Source organism: Saccopteryx bilineata, chromosome 5 (assembly GCF_036850765.1).
Source record: "Saccopteryx bilineata isolate mSacBil1 chromosome 5, mSacBil1_pri_phased_curated, whole genome shotgun sequence".
Lineage (NCBI taxonomy): Eukaryota > Metazoa > Chordata > Mammalia > Chiroptera > Emballonuridae > Saccopteryx > Saccopteryx bilineata.
This window is the reverse complement of record NC_089494.1, coordinates 114,419,348-114,445,499: the sequence shown is the minus strand read 5'-3', so window position 1 is coordinate 114,445,499 and position 26,152 is coordinate 114,419,348. Positions and strand designations below refer to the sequence as shown.

Here is a 26,152-nt window from a genome sequence, read left to right as displayed (position 1 = left end):
GGGGTGTAGCCACGAAGTGTGGATAAGCAAAAGCTTTATTGAGTACAGCACATTCCACCAGATGATGTTCCCTGGACCCGGGGACAGAGGCCAGGGAAGTCACATAGGGTGACCTGTGTGGGGGATATTTAAAGGGTCTCTAGGATGGTTGAGCTAATATGACGTGGTGAAATCTCACTGACTGGAAGATGGTCGCTCTTTTCCAAAGGGCTCCTAGGAAGTTTCTTTTGGCGCACGTGGTTGTGGGCGGCTCTAGCCAAAGTTCCCGGGTCTGGGTTCCTCACATGACCTTTCCCCATTGCTGACCATCTTACAACGTGGAGCAGTATCAGCATTATTGATGATGTCTGCATGGGAAACAATGTTATTAACCAGAGTGCAGTGCTCCTGTGCTGTTAGTTTGATTGGTTTCCAGAGTTGCACCTTTCCCCTACCCCTGTCAGTGGGGCTGTTTCATCTATTTGTAATGCAGTCACAGTCTGCGTTCCTTCATAGGATCCCCAACTTCCTAAATGATCTTTCAGATTTCATAGTGTAAAGCCAGTGTCCACGGCCACCATCACAGCCACCCGGCCCATGCAGGTTCTCATTGGATTTGGACAAATGGTAATGAAACAACAGAGCCACGAACTAGTGGGCCATTCTCTTTAATCCTAGCTTGCACCCAGCAGGCAAGTAAAAACACACACTGGGCTCCAAAACCCACTAATTCAGTGCTCACAAAGCTACTGACTTATCTGAGTTTCCTAGAATCAAAGGTTTCTAGCTCACCAGCCTTATTCACCTCTGTTCCCCATCTCCTTCCTTCTCCCTGCACAAACTCTGCACTAACTGACTTCTCCTTCAGCACTCCGTCATCTTGGATGCTTCTCCTGGCCTCCCCCATGTGGCCTCTCTCTACTCTCCTCTCTGCTCTCTCCTCTAATGCTAATCTCAGGAACCAAGAGAGAGCAAGCTCCCAGTCTGTCCCCATTTCATAGTGTATTGAATAGATTCAAAACCTTTAATCCAATATACAAAATAGGGGAAGTCTCTAATAAAAGTCACTTATCTGAGGCATGATGGGATTGCACCACCCCACATCAAAAAGGGTGGGAAAAGCTTAGTCCTAAAACCAAGCCCCAGGCTACAAGGATCCTGCCTGCCCACAGCCCACCCCCAACACACATTCATATCACCTGGGCAACGGGCTTCCATGTGGGCAGCACCATCTTTAACAAAGTGAACGTAATATATTTTATCTGCCCAACACATAGATATTAAGGTTCACTCTTTGTGTTGTAAAGTTCTGTGGTATTTGGCAAATGCATAATCCTCAAAGACTCACACTTTTGGTAATAAACTAATAATAGTTCCATCACCTATTCAAGAATAGTTTTCCACACCCTAAAAATTCCTTTTGGTTTCCTCTATTCATACCCCCCCACACAAGCTCCTAGCAACCTCCAATCTTTTCATTGTCTTCTGGAGACATTTTTACATGTGTAGACCAAGAGATACAAATGAGACTGCTCACAGAAACAAAGAACTAGAAACAACCCGAATGTTCATTGACAGGAGGATGAATACATAAATTGAAGCATATTACAATAATGAAATCTTACACCATTGTGGATATGACTCAAGTCCAGTTACATGAAGCATGGCTGAATCTATCAATGTAAAAAACTTCTAAACCTGTAAGAATTTTTATGTGTTTATTTGAGCCAAATGGTTGGCAACTTCTAGGAAGCAACGTCTCAATGAATTGAGAAAATGCTCCAGAAAATGGAGGTTCTACCACTTATTTTGTACATTAGAATCAAAGGCAACGACGTAAGGGGGTCCATGAAATGGACTGGTGATACATTGGGGAGGTGGGAGAAAGCAAAGCGGGGAGAGTCTCTGGGATTGGACAAAAAGTATACACTGAAACTTCTTTTACATAAGCAGGCATAACAAGTAACAGTTAACAATTAACATGATAATAACAACAATGAAGAGGTTTGTTGGTTTTATTCTGGTGGGATGCCTGGCCTGAGAGGGCAGTAAAAGAAGATGACCTTTACATTTCAAAGGCATGTTTTCAGGTTCATTATTGTAGATGCAAGACAACAGACAGGCTTGATTAAGGTAAGCGTTGACCTTTGTTAGAGAAAATACCCTCCTAGGACATGACTCCCCACTATGAATTGCTTTTATTTATAAAGTTTTAATTTCAGACCATCCTGTGTGGTTACTTTAGGTCTCTGAGTTTGCAAGGCCACCATGAAGGCCTCCCCTGAGCTTGTCAGGTTGAACATGTGGCCACATTCTCGTGCACAAATCTTAGAAAAGTAATAGCAAGTGAAAAAAACAAGTCCCATATAAAATCATTTTTTAAAACACAAACACAAGTAAAATTAAACAATATATAATGTTGACAGTATTTTTGAAAGCAAAGAAATAAACACAGAATTTAGGATAGTGATTATTCTGGGTAGAGGCAGGAGAATGAGATGGGGGAGGAATGAACATGTAGAAGCAAGCCAGCACTGATGTTCTAGTTTGGGGGGCAGTTTATAGGTGTTTATCAAAGTATTATAATTTTAAATTTAAAAATCAGGAGGAATAAGAGAAGATATTATCAGGAAAAGACATTCTTCTGTACATTTAGGACTTTTGATATATTGGCCCATCCACTGTGGTAACTACAGCAAGTGATGAGTAGCACCAGGGGACCTGTGGATGGTGCAGTACCAAGGAATGGCCACACAATGTCGCCAGAAGCCAGTATTTGGAAAGATGTTAACTAGGACTCCCAGCATTTTCTCTGCTCCAGTTCCTATTTAGCAGAAAGGGAATTTTTCTAAAGCCCTGAACTGGCTTCATGCATGTGATTAACAAGAGAAGGAAACTAATGAGCAAGTCCTCAAAATAGTTTCAGAGGGAAGGGATTACCTAGATCAGTGGTATCTGATAGAAAAATAATGTGAGCCCAAATTCTAGCTATGTAACTTCAAATGTTTTAATAACCATGTTAAAAGAAAAGAAACTGATGAAATGTATTTTAATAATATATTTTACTTAACCCAACATATTCAAAATATTATTATGTCAACATGCAATCCACATACAAATGTTGATGAGATATTTCACATTCTTTTTGTTGTGCTAAGTCTTTGAAATTTGGTGTGTATGTGTGTGTTGTTGTTGTTGTTTTCCTGAAGTGAGAAGTGGGGAGGCAGAGAGACAGACTCCCCCATGTGTCCAACCAGGATTCACCCGGCATGCCCACCAGGGGCAATGCTCTGCCCATCTGGGGCGTTGCTTTGTTGCAACTGGAGCCATTCTAGCGCCTGAGGCAGAGGCCACAGAGCCATCCTCAGTGTCCGGGCCAACCTTGCTCCAATGGAGCCTTGGTTGCAGGAGGGGAAGAGAGAGATAGAGAGAGAGGAGGGGGAGAGGTGGAGAAGGAGATGGGTGCTTCTCCTGTGTGCCCTGGTCGGGAATCGAACCCGGGACATCCACACACCAGGCTGACACTCTACCACTGAGCCAACCAGACAGGGCCTGGTGTGTGTTTTGCACTGACAGCCCAGCCACATTTCAAATACCTGTACTGGGTGGCCACGTGGACAGTGGCACCTTCCCAGGCAGAGCTGAGACAAAGTCACATGTGGCAGCTCTGAGAAGCAGTTTACAGACTGAGGTGAATTTATCCCAAGTGCAAGGATAACTGATCAGATAGCACTGAATTCACTAACCAGAGATGGGATCTGAGTTGGTGCCAGGATGTGGACCTCCATGTGAAAGGGTACACACCCAGAGGGAGGAAGAGCTTCTCTGGCCTACCAAAGGCCTGTCCTTAGGAAGAAAGTTTACAACGTGGTACCTCCTCCACCTTCCCACTCCGTGAGCCTCCCTGACTCCTCACTGAGAATGCTCAGGACAGCCTAATTTGTAGCTCATCAAAGTAGCTTCCCCAAGAGGTGCCAGAGGAAGCCCAGGCTCTCCCAGTCTGGTGCTCTCATTGCCCCACCACCCTGGTCCTGCACATGGGGCTGGGCTGTCCCCTCTACATGGGCAGGAGCAGTTTCCACTGGACAGAAGTGGGACTGTCTCCATGTGCTCCCCACCCCCTACTACCTTTGGGAGGATTTCAGTTTGGTGGTTGCTACAGGCTTTGACCCATTCTACTCTATGGACTCCTGTGGAGAGTGGGGGCGGGGTGAACCTTGTCTCCCAGGCTACTTGGCTGTGGAACCTAATAACATGCTATTATCTGGAGGAAATGCTGAACATTTCAGCTCCCAGCGCCAAACAGCCCACAGTATGGAAACATATGAATTTCTGGAGAAACTGTTTTTCAAAGTCTGGCATTGTGTCCACAGCCCACAGAGAAGGAAAGGGGCTTGCCACATCAAAACAGGAGCCTTCTTTCTTGAACAGCCTGCTCAGATCAGTGTTTTTAAAAAGAATTAACCAAAATTCTTCAGCAAGATGTATGGGCACCCACAGCCCATGACAAACATAGCAGCCAGTGTAGAATCACAGATGCCAAATAAAGACAGGGAATGCTGAGCATGGTGCCTGGAAGAACACCAAATGAAGTTTGTGAGCTACCCTGTCAGGGCAGAGGGGCCAGCCTGAGCTCTGAGCCCTGAGCCCCTCTGCATGACCGCGCTCCCCGCCCTGGCACCCAAAGCCTGGCCCTAATCTCCTTCCTCAACCTCACCCCACACTCTTCACCACCAACCAAAAGAAACCAAAATGCCAAAAATTTTTTAAAAAGAAAGTTTTGCTATGAAATTCTGAAGAAGGGAATGTATTCTGGTGAACAATATCTTCATGAAATCAAAATAGCCGAGTGAACACCTGTTGTCACAAACTTATCTGCAATGTCAAGTGTGTCTCACTTGGTGACTTATCTGATTTGGAAACAAATTCTTCATGATGCAGCAGTAATGTTGGGTGGAACTGAATTAAAAAACAATGACTAAAAAAACATCAAAGTGTTAAAAAGTAATCTCCACTTTCTTTTTCACATGCAGTGACTATGGGGTGTAGCCTCGACCCAGAAAATAAGCCAAGAGGAGAGGGGACATCCCTATTCCCCATTCCACTGTCCAGGAGGTGTGACTGTATATCCAACCTGGCATGGGAACTGACTATGTGCCTTCGAGACTGCTTGTGAGGTGGTGATGTCTCAGTGGGCAAATCCTATTTTTGAACTGCAATATTTGTAGACAACGAGGGTCACATTTGGAAACTGAGGATTGTGCATATGGATTTCCCTCCTTACGCCAAGTAGCAGCATGCAGAATGGTGTGGCAGAAAGGGCACCATAAGAGTGGGCAGTCTCTGCCTGCCACTAAGTGGTGTGCGAGTTTGCCTGTGTCATACACGTCTCTGTTTCCCAACTAGAAAGCAGATGTGGAAGCTGGGCACTGTGGCACCCAAGCTTCTCATTATAAAGAAATTAAAAGCAGAGCCTATATTTACACAGGAAAGAACAAAGTGGAAAACTCCAGAGTTCCTTTTAACTGTGCGTGTGTGTTGTATGTGTGAGCATGTGTGTTGTCAGTGTTTGACCCTTAAAAACCTCCTCAAAGTTTTACTGTGAAATCTCATGTGGCCTAGACCCCAAATTTAACATTGGCAATGTTAATAATATTCATATTTGGGTGACTTAAAAAATAAATTACCTGAGACCTTGGCCGGTTGGCTCAGCAGTAGAGCGTTGGCCCAGCATGTGGAAGTCCTGGGTTTGATCCCTGGTCCAGGCACACAGGAGAGCACCCATCTGCTTCTCCATCCTTCCCCCTCCCCTTTCTTTCTATCTCTCTCTTCCCCTCCTGCAGCCAAGGCTCCATTGGAGCAAAGGTGGCCGGGGCGCTGAGGATGGCTACAAGGCCTCCACCACAGGTGCTAGAATGGCTCCTGTTGCAAGGGAGCAACGCCTCAGATGGGCAGAGCATCGCCCCGTGGTGGGCATGCCAGGTGGATCCCGGCAGGGCACACAAGGAGTCCATCTGACTGCCTCCTCACTTCTCACTTTGGAAAAATACACACACAAAAAAAAGACCACTTCCATCTAAATAATATGTAAAAAGTTTTACTTTTAAAAGTAAGGTGTTTTTGAGTTACTGAAGCCTAATGTAAACAAAACAAAGAATTTTGTTTGTTTACATTAGAATTTTGTTTTGTAAGCTTAATGAAGACAAGAATTTCTTCCTGTGAGCACTAAAAAAAAAAAGTCAGCTATTCTCTTCCCAAATGAGACAAGGTATGTTCTCACGCAGCAGTAAAAGCTGAATCTTGATCCAACTCAAGGATGACAAGAAAAGGCAGCAGGAAGGACCTAAATTTGTAACTACTCTCCATGTCACTATGAAATGGAATTAGGGCAAATCCAAGAGTGAGAGGTGTCAGTAAAGTATCTAGGTGACTCTACAAAATCTCTAAAAGGCCCAGCAATTTCTGGGGTGGAAATTCCCAAAAGCCTCAATCGTGAGTCACTGTAATTTCCTGCCTTTGGAGCCTCCACTGGTTTTGGCACATGTTAGCCCAACTCTCCATTCCAGCAGCGTTGGGGAGGCTTTGGAGGAAAGAGGATGGGGGTGAGGTTTGGTGGGGGTGATGGATCCCGGGTGATGAAACTGCCTTATAAGGAAGCACTAAGTCCTGGGGAAGGCCTGGTGTTAATCAAAGTCGAAGAATGTTAAAGGGAATGTCCTAGACTCCTAGCTCTTCCCATCCTCCCATCAAGAGCTCAGAGAAAGAGTAGAGCAAGGGGTATGTGTTCCCTAAGAGTGCCTCTTTTTAAAGAAATGGACCTTGACATGAGAGGATCCTGGAGCTTGTCAGAACCTAGGAGGAAACACAATCCAATGTGCAGAGATGGACACACTCCGGAAATTGCAAATTTCCCACTTTACAGGTGAGGGGTTCAAGTGTCAGAGAGTGAAGTGACTTAAAAACTCCCAGCCAGGATTAAACTTGGTCTGCCTCCTGGTGACAAGGGTAGGTAAGGGTATGGAGAGGCATGACTTGGAGCTCCCTCTTACATTTGACTGTTCACATCTGGGGCTCAGCAGCAGAAAGGATGGGTGTTCCCCAGGATCTCGGAGACTAGCACATTCAGGTTCAGTGCTGGGCTGTCGGAGATATGCTTCCTGGCACATAATTATCACCATCAAGATTATTATTAGCATTAGGCATTTACATGACACTTAATATTTTCAAAACATTGTGCTGCCATTTAATTATATTTTCCTTGCAACATTCCTGTTGAGTCCACACTTGATAGCTGGGAGACTGACGGGGAAAGAGATAAATGCTAAAGGTTGATGGAGAAGAGAGGGCAGCACAGCCTCTTGGCTTTCAATTCTCTGGTGACTCAGCCAAGATAACTTCTTCCATTCCTTGCAAATTCTGCACCCCAACCCTCAGAGCCCCACTAGCAAGTACCTGTAACATCCAAGAATGGGGAGGAGGATCTCTGCTTTGATATATTTTGCCTCTAGGTCCACACACCTTAAAAAAAAAAAAAAAGCCAGTGTCAAGTTCTAGTTCACATTCAGTCAGAATTGCTGACATCTTGTCTTTTTTCCAAGCACTCCATTAAAGTTACCTATAAAACCCCAGGGTTGTGAGTCCCAAACCTAAGGCAGCTTCTGATAGGAAGGTTTTAGCACTTGACAAGTCCTAATTAGATCCATGAACTTAGTGGAGTGGTGCAGGCCAGAGGCACTGCCCCCTGCTGGCAGCAGGGGTTTCTCCCTCACCCTGAGGCTCTTGGAGGGCTTTGTGAAGCCATGGGTCCTACCTCAGAATCAAAGGCCTTCTCACTGCAAGGCCTCTGTTCTGCTCCCCTGTTTAAAGGAGAAGGCTTCAGGAAGAGTACGAAGAGGGAGGAAGCCTCGGCCGGAAGAGGAAGGCAGGGAAAGGGAGAACTGCAATCTCAGGCGGTTAGCTGGAGACGCCACCACCACCCCCCCTCCGCAAAGCCAGCCCTCACCGCATGCCGGCGCTTTCCTAAAGCAGCTGTGAATGCCTCCTTTCTCTCAGCCCAAAAGACCTTTCACTGGGCCTGGGTGGGGTGGAACCAACCCTCTGCGCAGCTCTGGTTGCAGATTTGGGGGCCAGTGGAGTTTCTTACTGGCCTGCAGGTGACCTGGGGTCAAAATAGGGAAAGGGAGAACTCAGCCTCCTGGCAATGCTGGTCTTAAGCCTCTCTTCTCTTGGACAAGCGGCTTCCAGTCCTTTCTTCTCTATCTCCACTAGCATCCCCGGCGTGTGTGGTGACCAATGCACTCACGGGACCTCATTGTGGAGCGATCTCCTGGGCGGTTGCCCCAGCACCGTTGGGAAACGCTACACCTCGGAGTTCTGACGCAGGTCTCAAGAGACCAGGAGCCCCATCACCGCGCCCTGACAGTTGAGGTGCATATCTGTAGAAGCCCGGGAATTTGTTGTCTCTGCGGGACTGAAGCTCCCTGCACATCCCCGTCGGGGAGCTCACCTGCGGCCCAGAAGCACGTCTGGAAAAGCCTGGGTCTTGGCTGTCACCCTGGCACCGGCGGAAGTCAGCCACTCTGCGCGGAGACCTGGGCGCAAGGATTCCTCCCCGCAGAGGCGCACGGGACTGGGAATTGACCAGATCAGGTTTTGTGCCTCCGCCGTGGGCAGGCGCAGCCTACCCAGGCAGAATCCATCCGATGATGGCCTCTTCCTTGTTCACTGATCTTGGAAGCTCAAAAAAGGAACAAGGATGACACCAGCAAGGTACGGCCTAGGCCACGGAGCTGCGCTCAAGTGCGTCCTTCTAGGCACCGGAAACCCAGGGCCATCTCTTCCAGAGAGCCAAGGTTTTGACACGCCAGTCACATCTAGAACCAAACACTGCCAAACGCGGTGCTCTCCTTGCCACACCCAGAGCCAGCCAAGAAGGCAGGGGCGCAGGGCTCTCCAGATGGACCCTGGACCCTGAAGCCACTGAGAGAACGCAGCCCAGCTTGGGCAACTGGGAACAGGAAGCCTAGCGTCCGCGCGGGGTAAATTATAACCCCAGTCCTCCCTGGGACCTTCGAGGGGACTTCGATAGTCCCCTGAGCCTACCGGTCCCTGTCTGGCACCTCCAGAGCTAGGAACCGACTGGGGTCTTCATTTCCATCTTGCTGAGGACATGGTCTTAGGCTAGTTTAAGACTTTCCATGCCTCAGTTTCCTTCTTTATAAACTGGAGAGGATTATATTATATTCCTCAATTGGCTATTATAAAGATTAAAAGATCTAAACCAGAGGAAGAGGTCAAGGGTTCAGAGCCTCGCCCAGACCAAGCACTTAATACCCACATACACTGGGTATCTATGTACTCCTCTCCATCCTCTCCTCAACTTTCACTTAATACCCACATACCCTGGGTATCTATCTACTCCTCTCCATCCTCTCCTCAACTTTCACTTAATACCCACATACACTGGGTATCTATCTACTCCTCTCCATCCTCTCCTCAACTTTCACTTAATACCCACATACACTGGGTATCTATCTACTCCTCTCCATCCTCTCCTCAACTTTCACTTAATACCCACATACACTGGGTATCTATCTACTCCTCTCCATCCTCTCCTCAACTTTCACTTAATACCCACATACACTGGGTATCTATCTACTCCTCTCCATCCTCTCCTCAACTTTCACTTAATACCCACATACACTGGGTATCTATCTACTCCTCTCCATCCTCTCCTCAACTTTCGGAGGCAAGGGACTCCTTGCCAATCTTTCTCTCTCTCTCTCTCTCTCTCTCTCTCTCTCCAGCCCTTTCTCCTTCCTTTTCTACCTCTATCCCTCTTCCTCCGTCTATCTTTCCCCCAGTCTCTTTTTCTTCCTAACTCTTCCTATGGCAGACCCATTACATCCCAAAGAAATGTGAGAAATGTTTACAATGAATCCGTTTGTTTTCCTCTGTCAGTTTCATCACTGAGATTGGTCTGAGCTGCGCAAGTTGGAGCTGGCATCCTGGGTTGGAACTGAAGATTTTGAGGCTGGCTCGGGATGGTTCCTCTGTTGTCAACTTTTGGAACCTTATTTGTCTCTGGCACCTTGATCTTGATTCCTGATATCTGGGCTCCCTGGCCGCCTGGGAGGGTCCAGGCAGGCAGCAGGATGGACACAGGGTCCCTGTTGCTCCTCAGTCCCACTGGCTGACAGTGTCATGCTGCCACCCCGCTTTAGCCTACAGCTCACTGTGGGCCCCAACGTGCACCCCTAGCACGAGGCCTGAAACTCCCTCCCATGCCCCAGGCTAACCTGGTGTAGTGGAGGGCAGCTGGCCCCAAGGCTGCTGCGAGATCCCACAGCGCTAAACTCAAAAGTCCACTGGTCTGTCTCAGAGGCTGGGGAAGAGTCCATGTCACAAAGGGTGTGATTCCATGGCACCCAGAACCGGTACCATCAAACCCCCACAGGCCACGAGTAGGACTAGACCTCGTGGGTACTGGCGAAAAATTAAGAGCCACACAGACAGCCCAGACATCAGAGCGAGGCCACCAACTGACCTCTCAGATTTCGGTTCCGTTGCCTCTCACAAGGACAAGCAAGCAAACCTCCCGAACCTCGATTTTCCATCTCTAATGCGAACACGGCCCTGAATGTACACAGATTGTCAAGGTCCTGAAATTCACCAACTCCGTGAAGCAGGTGGTCTCAGAACAATTCCTGAAGGCAAAGATAGAAAGCCAAGAAAACCTCCTCCACTCCAAAAGCAAAGGGTCTTGGATTCAAAGTGACAGTTTTTCCAGGCGTCCCCAGTTTCAATTCCCAGGGGAGGGGACGTCCTCCGCCCGGGCCCTGCAGGCGCAGGATCCAGCCCTGCACCGCCACTCAGAAGTAAGGGCCCGCAGAACGGGCCTGACTGCTGCTCAGCCAAGCGCCGGCTGGTCCGACCATCGGGTCCGGGGCTCCCCAACCGGCACGCCTAAGTTGGGTCGGCCTGTCCCACGACGGAGAGCCAGGCCTTTCGGAAAATATCTGCGCGGAACCGGGCTTCTCTGGAGTTGCGCAAACCTCCAACTCGCAATGGAAGTTACTCGATCTCCGGGTAACGAGCAAAATACTGCCCTCTCTTCCCGACCCTCGGTTTCTGTGCTTTATTGGTTTCATGGAGAGTTCAGGGGAAAGGAGCTTGAGTTCTGAGCTACCCTACATTAATCTCAACACAGTCTTTTTTGCTCTCAGGACACTACCTGTCAAAGAGCCCGCCAGGGACGCCTCCGCTCAGGGAGACTCGGAACGCCCCCGCCTTCAGCCCCGTCTCCTCTCCAGCCCCGTCCTCCTCCCGGGCCTTCCTGACGCTGACCACAACCCAGGTGTGGGTGCCCTCCTCCACGCCTTCCACAGGAGCACCTCTAGTGTTCTCACCGGCCCCATCATGCCGACTCTCCCCAGCCCTGTCCACACTGCAAGGCTAACGAAGTTTTGTCTGATTCTTTTTTCAAAGTTTAAGTAAATGAGCACTTGTTAGGATAATTCATCCAGGAAACATCCTGATCCCAGTCAAATGAAATCTTCAGACAACTGGGGAAGCAGTACCATAATTGAAGCAGTTCTGCATTAAATATGTCTGAGAGATTAGGATATGAATGTCATATAAAGGGCTAGGATTCAATAAGGGCTAGAAATAAAAAGAAGTCAAGACAGAGGTGTCTACACATATTACTCAGATTCAATGTTATATTGGGATCAATCTAACCCAATTCCCTCAGTTTACAAAGAGAAAGCCGGCCCCGGAAGAACCAGGGGCCTGCCAAGGCCACACGGCACAAGCAGGCAGAGGGGACGAAGGAACCCAACGCAACGCCAGTCGCACTGTCTCTGGTATGTTCTAAGTCATAGAGCAAACAGTTCTTCATGGGTTTTTCCTTTCAGCTTTGGTTCTTATGAGGTGATGGTATCCCAAGAAAGGTCCCCGTCCCGGAACCACGTTGTCTCTCCCCTGTCAGGCGACAACTGTCAGGACAGAGGTGGACCATCTCCCACTCCAGGTCAAGACTTCAGACACAACCTCTCCCCCCCAGCCTCGCGGACCGTCAGCACCATCCACGTGCAGTTCTCCGATAGAACGGACAGGTGGCGCGTTTCTCACAGGAAACCCGGTCGGAGTTTGCCTGCGCCCCTGGGACTCTGCTCCTTATCCCAACCGCGGGTCTAGGGTCCCTCTCCAGAAAGAAAGGGGACAAGAAGGGGTACAGAGTGGGGAGCTCAAGCTGGATGCTAAGTGGTTTGAAAAAAAGACCCTAGAAACCCTGATTCTAGCTTTCTCACTCAGAGCGGCCTCAGGCTCTGACTTTTAAGGGGCTAGTGAATGTTGGGTACAGAGAGCAGGGCTCCTCCAGTTTGGCTGGAGAAAACACCCGGACCCACTGCGGTCACCCCTAGGGGCGTTACTGCCCTCAAAAGTACGTCCACGCACCCACTCATTCACGACCAATAGGCTGCTACCTTCTTCTGCCATCAGCCCCCCCAGCCTCCATCCTTCCACGTACTTTTTTCTTTTCTATATTGGGAGGGGCAGAGAATAAGGGCGAGGTGGGGCTTTCTCAATGGCGGTAATAATTGTCTGCGAGAGAGATGGGTTTCCTAATCTACTCATCCATTATTGACTTCTCCTCGCATATTTGGCTTTGTCGCTTTGATCGCTAGATGATCAAACACTTGATTCCTTTGCATAACAATTTTAAGGCGGGCCTCCAAGCCAGCCAGCCTTTCACTGACCACCCCTAACTACCATTCAGGCCTGGAAAGTTCTGAAGGCGAGTGGGTGCAAACAGGAGGCTGCTAACCACTTGAGGGGTCAGGAACCATAAGGGACTGGAGTGGAAACCAACAGAATGTAGGGACAGTCTCCCCTCTTCTCCCACTGAATTCCCAACCCCTAGAGATCTTGCCTCAGCTCCTTCCATCCCAACACACAGAAAAGAAAGTGAATGTTCCTTAGAGCTGATTGGAATAGGGTTGGCAACTGGGGAAGGGTGTACCGTCCCCTGTGCTCTCACCTGAGACTTCCGCCTAGTTTGGGGAGTCCTAAAACCAGTGAGACCTTGACCTAGTCACTTGCCCACTCCGGGTCTCAGCTTGCCTCATCTGTGCAGCGGGCTTTTGGTCTATGCGCTCCCTTTGACTTTGCCACTTGCTGCCCCCCCCTGCAGCCGGGCTTCAGGACCGAATAAGTGGGTCATGGTAGGAACAGAATACCAGTGGCTGTTTTAAATCAGGTTCAAACAGCTGCTCCTTCTGCGCTTGCAGAGTTCAATGACGGCGATGGAGAAGTGAAGATGGGGTGGGAGGTGAGCAGCTAGTTTGAGGCCAAAGCCCTCTGGTCGTTGCTATTTCACAGATCACACTTCCGAAGTCTGGGTCAGCGAGCTGTTCTCCAGTTCCCAGCTCGGCACAAATGCATGAAAGGAGACTATACACACGGACTCGTACAGGGAGTCCACGGTCGCAGAGCCTATGCACACACACATAATTTGCTCACATGAGCACAGTGCAACACATGAGGATTAGAGAGACACAAAAAGTGCACAGAATCTGTATTTGTACACTTGGGCACACACGTGCGTATGCACTCACCTGAAGCCTCTCGCACAGTCACTTACAAACACGCACGCGCGCGCGCGGCCGCATGCCCGTCCCACGCGCAGCTTCTGCGGGAGCAGGCGGACAAGGCAGGCGGCCCAGGAAGGCCTGGACTTTGCAGTGCGACCACCCCACACCCTCTGGCGACCCCTTCTGAGGCAGACGGTGGGGCAGGGTGGGGGAAGGAACGTGGATTCTAAACCCTAGCACCCTCACCACTCTGAGGTTTAGGAGACAGCCCTTTCCCCACCGCTGTCCCCACTTCGGGCTCAACTTTCCCTCCCTCGCCTCTCCGCCAGCCCCCCGCAGCGCGACAGCGCCCGAACCCCGGGCTTTTCCAGCACCTCCCCTGGAGGAAAGTCGGGAGGCCGAACCTCCGCGGCTGAACGGGGGGCGCGGCCTGGCTCGTGCTCGGGGCCTGCGGGGGGGAGCGGGGAAGGCGCCGGCCCGGAGCCAGCGCGCCGAGAGCGGGGGGCCCGGGCTTCCGCTGGCTTTTCCCGGGTCCGTGGGGGAAGAGCCCGGACAGCCCTTGCCCGAAGGGGTCCAGGGGAGAGGGACGGTTACTCCGGGGCAAGGGGAGCAAAAGAACACGGTTCTGGAGACGAAGGGGCATTCCTCTGAAAAAGGACTTGCTGTTGTGTTTTTTTACTCTTTTTCTCGAGTCTTTTTTTCTTTCTTTCTTTCTTTTTTTTTTTTTTTTTTAATCCCCAACTTTGGAGTTGGGTCTGCACCTCCTCAGGAGCATGAAATGAGTCAAAGGAGGCAGCAAACCCGGGCAGCCTGCGGGCCCCTCCTCACTCGCTTCCACACGAGTCCCCCTGGGCGCGCACACGCGGAGAGCAGTCGGCGGACCTCAGCTCCCTCCAGCAGGACCCAGGCGGAGGAGTCGCCGCTCGGACAGGTGGGGACAGGGGTGGGCAAGGGCCCCCGCGACCTTAAGGCACCTGCCTCTGGGAACCTTGTGCAAAGAAGAAGGGGGCGAGAGAGGGCTGAAAGCAAAATAAAGGAGAGAAGAAATTTTGAGCATAGATGCTGAATTTACTCTGGGTTTGGAGTTGGGGTGTTGGGAGTAATGAAGAGGAGGATTTCGGTTTTGTGCTTTGGGTGGGATGCAGTGTTAAGGAAAAAAGCAGGATGTTTGATAAAAGTGAACAAATAATATTTAGCAAAGTGTGTTTGGTTGTCTGACTTTTGGGAGCCGTGAGCTCTGACATTCTCAGCTCCAGGGGCCTGCCTGGCTGTGGCTGCAGCCCCAGAGAGGTCTAAGGATGCGGAGAAGGCGCAAGCTCCGCTTCCTGCAATCGAGCCCAGGGGCCCTGGGTTTCACTCCCCGGGGACCCCAGCCAGCAGCCCTAGCTGGGACCTTCAACTGGCCAGCAGCGACAGGTCGGGTGTCTGCTTCCCGGCGTCCCAGGCACCCGTGTGACCTGCGGCGGGCAGTCTGTAGGACTCCTGAAGAAAACCAGGGCCGGGAGTCCTTTCCCAATCTTAACTACCAGGTGCCATTTACGGAAATCACCGAAATGTTTCCCCCATTTAAGAGGAGAAAGGACTGGATTTTCTTAGCTTATCTGGGCATTGGGGAGGAGGGGATGAAAGAAAAACCCAAACTGTTTCTAGAACAAAAAGGTCCGTGCTGAGAACTCCCTCTCTCAGGAGGAAAAAAAGCCCTTCCGAGAAGACAGCATGGTGGGGGCAGAAATCCGGACGCTGCAGTCCAAAGGGTGGCAGTCTCCACCAGCAAGCTCTTTGGGGGGCTTTCTAGGAACCTGGGCATTTATTTATACGTATATTTCATGCAAACAGAATAAAAGAAATTCTCCCTGCCTCCTCCCCTCTTGCCCCCAAGTCTTCTGGGCCATCTACAAAGTTACCCCCCAATTTCAGAGTCAACAGAGCATTTTATTTTCCATGGTTTGCCCTCCATGTACCCCCACTCACCACAGCTGTCCTCTACACCGCCTCCCCCCAGTCCCTCTCTAAGCTCTGGTGGAATGCTTTAGGATCCCTGACCAATATCCAACGAATCCCCTGCACCCAGCCACCCCTACATTATTATAGCCTCCAAATGAAGACCAAAACCCTCGAGCGCTAATTGAATTAGTCTATTGAAAGCACTGTCAGGTATAATGACGTGGCTCGAGGCCTCACATCTCCCAAGGTCTACAGGCTTTGGGGACCTGCGATGTATAGTCTGACCTTCCGCCTCGTAATAATACCGTGGCACTTGTAGTAGAGATCTCCTCGCATTCACTCCCAACAAAACCGCTGGCCACCCAGTCCCCCTAGGAAGGCTGCAGCTATTGTGTTGGGACAACTCATTCATGTCCCGCGCCACGAGGCCCCACCGCCATCTGATCTACACTCAAAATGCGATTACCACCGTGTGTGTGTGTGTGTGTGTGTGTGCAACACGCTCATGCTCTCGGCCCTTGGCGCACACGACCGAAGAGGCTACATGGTTTTTCCACAATTCTCCTCACACCCATCCTCAGAAGAGAGGTGGAAGCAGGCAGAACCATGACATTTGTCTCTGCCTAAATGAAACCCAAAATTCTGTGGAAATGCAGGCTGGTGGGAGATTTCTCTTTCCGGAGCAGGCTGCATACATCTGAGCAGCATACATCAAAACCCTTAGCAAACACGTTTCTCTGTGCCCAACTGGTGGGGCAGCCTTGGGTGTGTGCACTGACGTCTACACATCCTACCCTCCTGCCATGCACACAAACGCACAAAAGGATGTTTCTACAGACTTCTATTTCTCTGGAGTTCTCACATACACAAGGGAATAGACTCAAATACAAGATCTGCCCCCCACAGCCACTTTCCGAATTGGTAAGTGGTGTTTCCTAGACTGGGAAAAAGCAGAAACAAAGGAACAATTTCTCAGCCTTCACCTTGAGAAGTGTTCATCAGTCTTCCTACTATTTGATTCCCAAATTTCTCCCCAGTACGCAAACACACTCTCCCTGTCTGTTCGGCTAAGTACCTTTTCCTTAGTGGAAGCTCCTGGTTAGCCACAGAGAATGGGGAAGTCTGAGAATGGGAGAGACAGAGGAGTTGTGGTCTCTTCTTGTCCTGCTCACCCCACCCCATCCCCAATCTAGAAAACTCCTTTGGGCCAACTTTAGCCTCCAAATGAGGGGAAAAACATAGGGTTGTTTTCTTTCTTTTTCTTTTCTTCCCCCCCCCCTCCACTTTTGGCATTTAAAATAAAACAAAATCATTTTCTTTATTGTCATTCCTCACTTTTATGTGGGTTGGGTATGGAAGCAGAACTTGGAGGAGCAATCAATTTACTGCAGAGATATGGCTAAATCAGTGGCCTCTGTAGGGTCTCCTACCAGAAGGGAACTGCACAGCTCAGAACTGGCGGGCAATGGAAATTAGCACTGAGTGTCCCCAAACTCCCATCCCTTTGCCCAGGACAGAGCGCATCTCGAGAAAGGGCTCCATTCCATTCCAAGCTGATATCTCCACCTCTCTGCCACCCCACTGGGAAATCTGTCAAATCGGAAGAAATTCTTTGATTTCCTACGGCAGAAACAGAACCGCTAGAAGGACTGCCACAAATGTATTCACATGTTCACACACATCGCTTCACACACACCCTTTACCCTCAAACTGGTACACACGATTCCCCTGATGGAACTTCCTCACCCCCGCGCTTAGTCCTGGGTGCGCTCTGTCGAGTCATCGAGACCCATCGCAAACCCCTCCTGGCCAGCGTTTGCTCACTTTCCACAGTCACACACTGCACTTTCCGGCTTGCCAGGACACCAGCCCGTGAACACCGAGTTCTCAACAGTATGTTCATTTTCAGGTCGGAGAGAGGGCGTGGGCCCAGGTGGGGGTCGTGGAGAGCGGGAAGTGCTGGGGCAGAGCGTCCTCCTCAGGCATGGTCTGGGAGAAGTGGGGGGCACAAGCCAGCATGCAGAGCGCCTCCTAATCCAGCCGGAGCTCGTGGGCCGAGGGTGCATTTATCATCCCATTACTGTAACAAATCCGGGCTCCACTACATGAAAGGTAAAATGAATTACCGACGTTAAGCCGTCAATAAAGTCATTTCTGTAAATGGTGTCTCCAAAGGGCCGCCGCATTATTCAGCTGGCTTTATCAGCTGGCTGGAAATTACGTGGAGGGGCCGGGCGGCGCGGCGCGCAGGGCCGCTCACTTTGATTAAGCGTCTTGCCAGCGCGATGTGACAGAGCTTTTGACCAGGGTTTTATTCACAGGCCTGTGATGAACGCCAAGCTGATCAGGCGGAATGAAGAGTAATTAAAACCTATAAATTATCTTCCGCAGCCCTTCTCGAGGCGTCTCCTGCAGGCGAGATAAGGCGTCGAGACCCTATTTACGGCGCTGAAAGGGACCGCGGCGCACAAAAGCTACGCGGCTAAATAGGATATTGATAGTGTCCTAATTAGAATTTAATTAAGTACCCACGTTCGCTTGCGGGATAAAGATTTCAATTTTGCGAACTTAAATATAAATAAAATCCCACCCCCATTTCGGGGAGAATAGGTGGGGGCACCGCGAGATTTCGGGGAGCCCTCGGGTGCAGGCCTGAAGAGCACCCGGAGAACCCAAAGGCGGGGGTGGGGAGCGGCTTAGGAGGGCTGAGTGGAGCAGGGCGGGTCTGAGAGCCAGCGCCGCGGAAAGTGGCTCTCACTGCCCTCCCGCCGCGCGGGCAAGTTCAGGAGCCCAGAGCCCCGAGTACCGAAGACCCTGCGCTGACCGCAAACAGTCGGCAATACGAACTCCCGCTCCGCACCAACCCCTCTGAGAAACTTCGGCTACTGCGCTGGTTCGGCTGCTTGTGGTTTTCTTTACCTCCGAACCCCTGTGACTTTTTCTGAGCAAGGGATTATTCTGCATGCTCCCACCAGACACTATCCCCAAAGAGATCTTTTTCTCCGCCGTCCTAGTTGAGGATGGAGACCAGGGCGAGCAGGTTCTCAGGTAGCTCCAAGATAACATCTCCGCGAAGGCCTCAGTTGCAAGAGCCTTTCCAGCCGTCACCCTCCAGTGCAGGTTTTAGCACACAGTCGGACCCTGGCCCTCCCAAACGGCTCAGCAGACAAACCCCGCCGACGCCCAGCTCCGTACCTCTCCCCACCCCAGTCTGGGCGATGGTAAAACAGAGAAAAAGAACCTAGCAGACTGCAGACGAATCTCCGTGAGAGTGGGAGAGGCGAGAGCCCCCGCAATCCCCCAAAGCTTGGGAAGAACACGCGGGGGCCAACGCCAGAGGCCTCCTGGGAGTCGGGGGCAATCTCAGGAAAATCTGGGCAACCAGGGAAAACTCGCTGTCCACATCGTCAGCTGGCTAGGACAAACACCTGGGGTGCAGTACTTTCATTTGTCTGATTTCACTTTGCAGGAAAATTTAAAACAGAGGTTGTCCTGAACGCAAAAGCCTGAGCCTTGGTCGCATCTGCACCCTAAACTTGCTTGGCCCAGGGGCCGGGCCAGGCTAACTCTTTGATGCCGGGACTGCTTCTTCTAAGGCAGCCAGGGAAGGAACAGGAGCCCGGCTGCACCGGCGGTCCGGCTCTCTCGCGCCCTCTGGGCCTGCCTTAATGGTGCCAGGACAACTCACAGGGGTTGTTGAAGGTCCGGACAGGGAAGGACATGGGTGCAGATACCCCGGAAAAGACACCCAGTGCAGCCGGCTGGCATGAACTGCAAACCTACAAACAGTTGTAGACAGGCGCAACTGGCCTCTGGGGTTTGCTGTTTGTGAAAAATAAACTGCTTCTCTAAAGTAACCAACTCTTGGTCTATTTCACATCTCCGATCTTCCTCGTTTTACCCCTCCCCCCACTACACCCACGGACAGTAACAACTTTCACTCTTCATAACAAAAAAAAAAACAAAAACAAAAATGAGAAAATACAAGGCTGAGTTCCTTAGGCATGGGGGTTCAAAAAAGCAAAGGCTCCAGCCTCCTGACCCTGAACCCGGCGCGCACGCAGCCATAACCCTGCATTTCTCCAACAAGTTGTTTATGGAGTTGCCTCTCTATTTGCCCACACTCCGAAATCCACCCCTTCTTGGTCTCCTTTGCCCCTTCCTAGGTCCTGGCCTGAAGGCGGGGGAGGGGCTCGGGTGAGAGTGGGGGAGGGCGGGCCGGACACGCCGGGCCCGCGCCAAGTCTCCCGGCTCTGCCGGCGGCCACCGCCCCCGGATTATTTATCCGCAAAGTCCCGCGAGCTCCCATTGGGCGAGGCCTGGGTGTCAGCGCGAGTCCTGGTTAGCCATTGGCCCCGCACACGTGCGGCCTTGACTCACGTGCTTCCGGTTTGAAGGCAAAAAGTGTGCCTGGGTGATTTTTTTTTAAGCGAGAGAGTTTGTGCAAAGATCCGAGCTGTCAGAGATTTGAAAAAAAAAAAAAAAAAAAAAAAAAAAAAGGGCAGCCGGGCGCTGGCGGAGACGCGCTCTCCCTGCAAAAAAAAGCAAAGGCGATTAAAGGCGCTGCCAGCCTCGCGCTCTGGGCACAGCTGAGCGTGACACTCGGGGAAGTCAAACCCCTCACAACTGCCTGGGAAGATGGCTAGACTTTAAAGACTATTTTTTCCCTTTAAGAAAAAAATATTCTTGGAGCTTTCTTCTTTTTTCTTGCTTTCTTTTTTCTTTTATTGTTTTTTGTTCCCTTTTTGGCCGAGGCTTACTCCCCATTTAAAACAAATCGTTTAATCTGGTTGCAGAAAGAAAAGAGAAATATCAAGTGTCTCCATATCTGGATATCTACAAATTAGAGAGGGGTAGAGACAACGAGATCTATCTGCTCGATAAGAGCGAGAGACCCAGGCCAGGCGCCTGGGCTTTTTTTTCCCCCCCTGCACCCGCCCCGGGCCTCTGCTGAGGCTTCGCCGGCCTCCTTCCTCCGCGCACCCCCACGGACCGCTGGCAAAGTGGGGTGGGGAGCGCGGCGGGGGGGGCGGGGGCCGGCGCGGCGGCCGGGGCGCCGGGGCGGCCGAGCATGGAAGAACAGCAGCCGGAACCTAAAAGTCAGCGCGACTCGGGCCTCAGCTCAGCGGCGGTGGCGGCGGCCCCGGGCAGCCTCGGCCTGAGCCTCAGCCCCGGCGCCAGCGGCAGCAGCGGCAGCGATGGAGACAGCGCGCCGGTGTCCCCGCAGCCCGCGCCCCCCTCGCCGCCCGCGGCGCCCTGCCTGCAGCCCCTGGCCCACCACCCGCACCTCCCCCCGCCTCCCCCGCCCCTGCCGCCACCGCATCTCGCGGCGCCTGCTCACCAGCAGCCGCCCGCGGCCCAGCTGCACCGCACCACCAACTTTTTCATCGACAACATCCTGAGACCGGACTTCGGCTGCAAAAAGGAGCAGCCGCCGCCGCAGCTCCTAGTGGCGGCGGCGGCCGGAGGAGGCGCAGGAGGAGGCCGGGCGGAGCGTGACAGAGGCCAGACCGGCGCAGGTAGAGACTCTGTCCACTCCCTGGGTACGCGGGCTCCAGGCGCAGCATCGCTTTTATGTGCCCCGGACGCAAACTGTGGCCCACCCGACGGATCCCCGACAGTCGCCGCCGGAGGCGCGGGCGCGTCCAAAGCTGGGAACCCAGCAGCTGCTGCTGCGGCGGCGGCTGCTGCAGCGGCCGTGGCAGCGGCAGCGGCGGCAGCAACGGCCAAGCCTTCGGACAGCGGCGGCGGTAGTGGAGGCGGCGGGGGCAGCCCGGGTGCTCAGGGTGCCAAGTACCCGGAGCACGGCAACCCAGCCATCCTGCTTATGGGCGCAGCTAACGGCGGACCGGTGGTCAAAACTGACTCGCAGCAGCCCCTCGTTTGGCCCGCCTGGGTCTACTGTACACGCTACTCAGATCGTCCATCCTCCGGTGAGTACTCGGCCCCGGGCTGCGCCTTGCCTTCCGGCCCCGCGGACGCCCGGAACTCTTAGACTCCGTGCTGGGGCGAGCAAACTCGGCCTGGGCGCTCTCTTCGCTCACGCCTGCTTCCTCCTCTCAGCTCCCAGTCACACCGAGTGTGCTCCCAGTTTTGCGCTCCTGGCTTCTGTGGCCACCACCCTGAAGGCTACATACAGCTCATGGCCCTGGAAGCTTGAGTCTCCATCCTTCGGTTTTGAACCTGTGGGGTCGAGCCTGTGGGGTCTTCTTTGTGTTTTACCTTTATTATTACCAGGAAAGGCACAATCATTCATTGCCTTTTGTTCCAGGAAAAGAGCAAGAGGGGAAGGTGGGCCTAGTGATTAGGGTCTGCAATCCCGCTAGCCTGGTCCTGAAGAGGCCGGAATTCAACAAGGCTTTGATCTGAGATTAATCTTCACCGTGGTGTTTTTATAGACGTAAAACACCATCTTGATAGTTTCTGTATAACATTCATTTACATAGAAATAGAGTTAAGAAAGCACAGGAAGAGAGAAAAGCCTGATCGCTGTCCCTCTTCCTCAGGCCCAGTAGCCAAGAGAGTCTGACCGGGGTAGGTAGAATTCAGGGAAAGGCGGTTGCCAAATAAATGGGTGCCGAGAGCCCCTGGTTCCTGATTATCTGGAGCAGACAGACAGACAGTGGAAGCGGAGAGAAGAGGTCAGGTTCAGGCCAGAATGCGGGGTGGGACAAGAGAGCTAGTCTGCGCAGTTTTTCAGCGGCGGCTCACACATCCTTCTCCTTCCTTAACTTCTTCCAACCAAACATCTGCCAGTTAGCAGATTTCCACTAACCGTAGGCCTGTTTTTTACTTTCCTGTTGCCCAAAAGGAAAAGCCTCATATCCTTTGCGCTTGGAAAACCCAAGGCCGAGACCTCCAAGCCCTGGAGAGGAGGTTAAGACCTGTCTGCCTCTCTGGCCCGCTGGGCCCGTGTGACCTCAGGACGCTGTGACCAGAGCGGCAGGGGCGCCGGCCTACGACTGGGTTCCAGGCAGCGGGCCGGGCAGAAGGCAGGGCAAAAGCGTAGCCTTGCGCTTCTCTACTCCGGCTGCAGTCTAACGGCTCCGCGGTGCCGGCCGAGCGCGGATCGATGCGTGCTATCAGCCCTCGCCATCTCGAGCCCCGTTATTGACACGTCGGGCTCCCTGAACCTCCGAAAAGCTGCTATGATTGACTTGCCTGATGGATAGAGTGATTGAGCTGTCAGGCCGCGCGGCTCGGGCTGGCCGCGAGGCTACGATTTTATTACAAGTGTCCATGCCTTTGCAGGCACGCGCGCGCGCGCACACACACACACACACACACACACACACACTACTCTAACAATATCTAGTACGCACAACGCAGTGGGGTCTTTCTGGGGTTGTGCACATTTCCTGGGCTATCTCTGCCTGCTTAGCTAATTACTAATCTAACCCAAGGCCTTTCTGCCTCCCCAGCCCGCCTCCCAGTCCTCTCCCATCCTACTCAGAAGTGGGCCTTGTCTTTGTTCTTGGCCTCTTTCCTTCTTAAGGGACCGGGGAGACAGGGTACTGGTCCTTTTCCTGCCTGGGTAGTAAAGGGAGATGAACCTCAATCCACTTGACTCTCTGTGGTTGGTCAGGCCTGGATTCTTTTGTCACAGGACAGCTGGTGACTCCAGGCGCTGGCCTGCCCCGGGAGCCAGCTGCAGCTAACCTCTTTGTCGGTAGATTTGGACATGCCAACGAGGACCCTTTTTTCCAGACAGTTTTGGAGATTAACAGGCCTGACAGGGACTTAACTGGGCTCAGTAATCTACCATAACCAAGACAGGGTCCAGGCAGTAAATGCCAGAAGACTTGGGTATGGAGGCTGATGGACAGAGGTGCTTCCTTAACCCGCCTCCTAGCTCTCCCTCCTTTCTCCAGGCTGGGTCTATAGTAGCTCTCTTTCCAGATTAGGCTTAAAAGGAGAGACCTCACCTTCCTGGGGAGGTGTCCTGTGGTCTCTTTTTAGATCCATTTTAGGGGCAAAGCACTGATTTTTGTCGAGATTTTTGCCATGTCTGTGTTCCTCTGAACCCTATTTTGCTCGCAAAGGGGGGGCAAGAAGGATGTAGTCTCTTTGCAAATGACATGGGTGGGCAGAGAAAGGAGGTCTGACTTGTTTTGTTATTCAGAAGTTTTCACTCCTGAAATTACAGCTTATGTGTTCAAACGAGAGAAAGGAGACCCTGCCTGCGCAGCGGGGTGGAGGAATGGTGAGGGCCCTCTTTCTTGCTGGCACCATCCAAGGTTCATAGCAGAGAAGCCAAGGGCCATGTGGGTAAGGTGTGCAACTGGGTGAAGGCCTTATTTCCCCCTTCAGAGAAAGAAGTGGTCAGTGTCTCTCTTGGACTCTAGAAAGGGCTTCTTTAGGCAAACAATACAAAAAGAAGAAGTAGACAGAGCACACGCTGAATACTTTGGAACTAGGTAAGCCTCTCACAGCCCCTTGCCTGCCCCCTTGTTTTCTAGGGTAAACAGCCTCAAGCAAATGGGGTCTTATTGTAGGTGCGAGGGTGTAGGTGTGCTTCTCCAGGAGAAAGAAAGGCTGGCTATTCCCCCAGGTGAATTCTGCACTAGTGTCTTCACGGTACCTCAGTCTTTAGGGTTTTTTATTCAAGACAGCAGGCCCCTGACCTCCAACTTTGAGCTGAGAAAGATGGGGCTTCAAATACTTCTTCATCTTAGATTCTGTGATTTAAGCCTGTCAACACAGCTCTCTTGTTATGAACTGGGGTGTGGGTTGCACGTAAAACCTCAGTCAGTTTTCCTGCATGCCTCTCTGGCCCCGAAGAAGGGAATGCGGCGACCCCACCAGCCAGGCAATAGATGCAGGGGCTAGCGGCCGGGAGGGGACCGGGGGCGAAGCAGACGGAGCCTCCGCTCTCGCCCCGGAAGCGCGGGCCGCGATCCCCGCTCCGCTCTGCAATTCTCACGGCTCCTTCTGCCCTCCCTCCTCCCCTCTGCCCTCTGTCCCCACCCCCACCCGGCCCTCTGTGCCGCTGCAGGTCCGCGGACCAGGAAGCTGAAGAAGAAGAAGAACGAGAAGGAGGACAAGCGGCCGCGGACGGCGTTCACGGCCGAGCAGCTGCAGAGACTGAAGGCGGAGTTCCAGGCGAACCGCTACATCACGGAGCAGCGGCGGCAGACCCTGGCGCAGGAGCTCAGCCTCAACGAGTCCCAGATCAAGATCTGGTTCCAGAACAAGCGCGCCAAGATCAAGAAGGCCACGGGCATCAAGAACGGGCTGGCGCTGCACCTCATGGCGCAGGGACTGTACAACCACTCCACCACCACCGTCCAGGACAAAGACGAGAGCGAGTAGCCGCCGCGGGCCGGGGCCGGGCGCCGAGGGCGCGGGCGCGGCGGGGCGCCGAGGGCGCGGGCGCGGAGAGGCCGCCCGGTGCGGTCCGGACGGGGAGGCTCGGACAGGTGCTGGCGGGGCTGAGGGCCGTCGCCGCCCGGCCCGGGGCGGCCCGGGGCTCGCAGAGCGCCGCCCGGCCGGGCCGCTGCGGCCTTGTATATATTTAAGTTCAGGTAAGGAAAAGAGTATGTGTAGCGATCTCTATTTGCTGGACTTTTTATTAATCTCCTTTATTAATATTGTTATAATTATTATAATTATTTTCTCCCCCACCTCCGCCTCGCTGCCCCCGGCCCAGTTTCGTTTTCGTTGCCTCTTTCCTTTGAACGTTATGCTTCTGCGGGGCCCCCCGCCCCGCGTTGCCGGCCCCGTTTCTCTGGGACTTTCCTTTGTGTGCGTGAGAGTGTGTCCCCTCGCGTGTCCGCCCTCCCCGCCCCCGAGCCCTCCTGCCGCTCCGTCCGGCCCCCCTTTCGTTTTCTGGAGACTTGTGGAGAAATACGACCCCACAGACTGCGAGACTGAACCGCCGCTACAAGCCAAAGATTTTATTATGTTCAGAAACCTGTAGTCTGAAATAAAGTGTACACTGTGCTCACGAGCGGCTGGCGGCCCTCCTCTTTGCGGGCTGGGAAGGGCGTCGGCGCGGACGCGGGGCCCGGATCCCCGCACGGCGAGTGTGCGCACGGGCGCGGCGGGAAGGCGGGCAGCCGGTGCGCGCCGGGGCTGGAGACGCTGGCGAAACGCAGCTTCGTTTCCAGTTGCGTCCAAAGGGTTCCCAAAGCCAGCACCGTCAGGCCTGACTGGGAAGCTGTCGGGCTGCCGAGCTGCGCCCTGCGCCGGCCAGGGCCTGCCCGCCGCGGCCTTCCAACCTCTTCTCGCTCGGGCCTGCCATTTCCTTGTTCTTTCCGTCCTTGTGCGGGCTTTGCTCGAGGTTCCGAGGTTTTCCTCTTCTACAAGCAGGCCTTCCCAGGGCGGGGCAGAGGTGAGGGGTTGCCTCCGGTCCTGGCCAGCCCGCTAGTGAGAGGGGCGCTCGGCCTGCCTCTCGGCCTCCTGGATCGCACCGCTCCTCGTTTGAAGAAGAGATTCCGTTGGTGAGGGCAGCACACGCAGCAGCTTCTTGGGGCTCAGCTTTACCGTCTGGCAAAGCCGGCAGAGAGGAGGCCGGGAGGAGGGAAGCTATGCAAAGTGGCAGCCCCTGGGTCCCGCGGCTGCGGAGCTCACACTGGGCCCGACCTCTGACGTGTGCACCAGCCTACCTCGTGCCCACCTAAAACCTAAGGGGG

The 26,152-nt window shown here is 52.6% G+C and overlaps 1 protein-coding gene and 1 long non-coding RNA gene across 2 annotated transcripts; one reads left to right on the top strand and one right to left on the bottom strand.

Annotated features, from left to right (window-relative positions):
- Positions 1–26: 26 nt before the first annotated feature.
- LOC136338353 (uncharacterized) lies at positions 27–20,977 on the bottom strand. The gene is made up of 3 exons (XR_010731951.1): positions 20,860–20,977; positions 7,432–7,497; positions 27–347 (listed from the first exon to the last, which is right to left on the bottom strand). It is a non-coding gene; the product is annotated as an uncharacterized lncRNA (long non-coding RNA).
- Positions 20,590–25,227, top strand: EN1 (engrailed homeobox 1). Its single transcript, XM_066280696.1, has 2 exons — positions 20,590–21,451; positions 24,514–25,227. The coding sequence occupies exons 1-2, from the start codon at positions 20,590–20,592 to the stop codon at positions 24,828–24,830; spliced, it is 1,179 nt and encodes a 392-aa protein (XP_066136793.1). The 3' UTR covers positions 24,831–25,227.
- Positions 25,228–26,152: the final 925 nt, after the last annotated feature.

Coding starts and splice junctions, on each gene's coding strand:
- EN1 (XM_066280696.1), top strand. CDS start 20,590: ATGGAAGAACAGCAGCCGGAACCTAAAAGTCAGCGCGACTCGGGCCTC. Junction 21,452..24,513: donor CTCAGATCGTCCATCCTCCG/GTGAGTACTCGG, acceptor GTGCCGCTGCAG/GTCCGCGGACCAGGAAGCTG.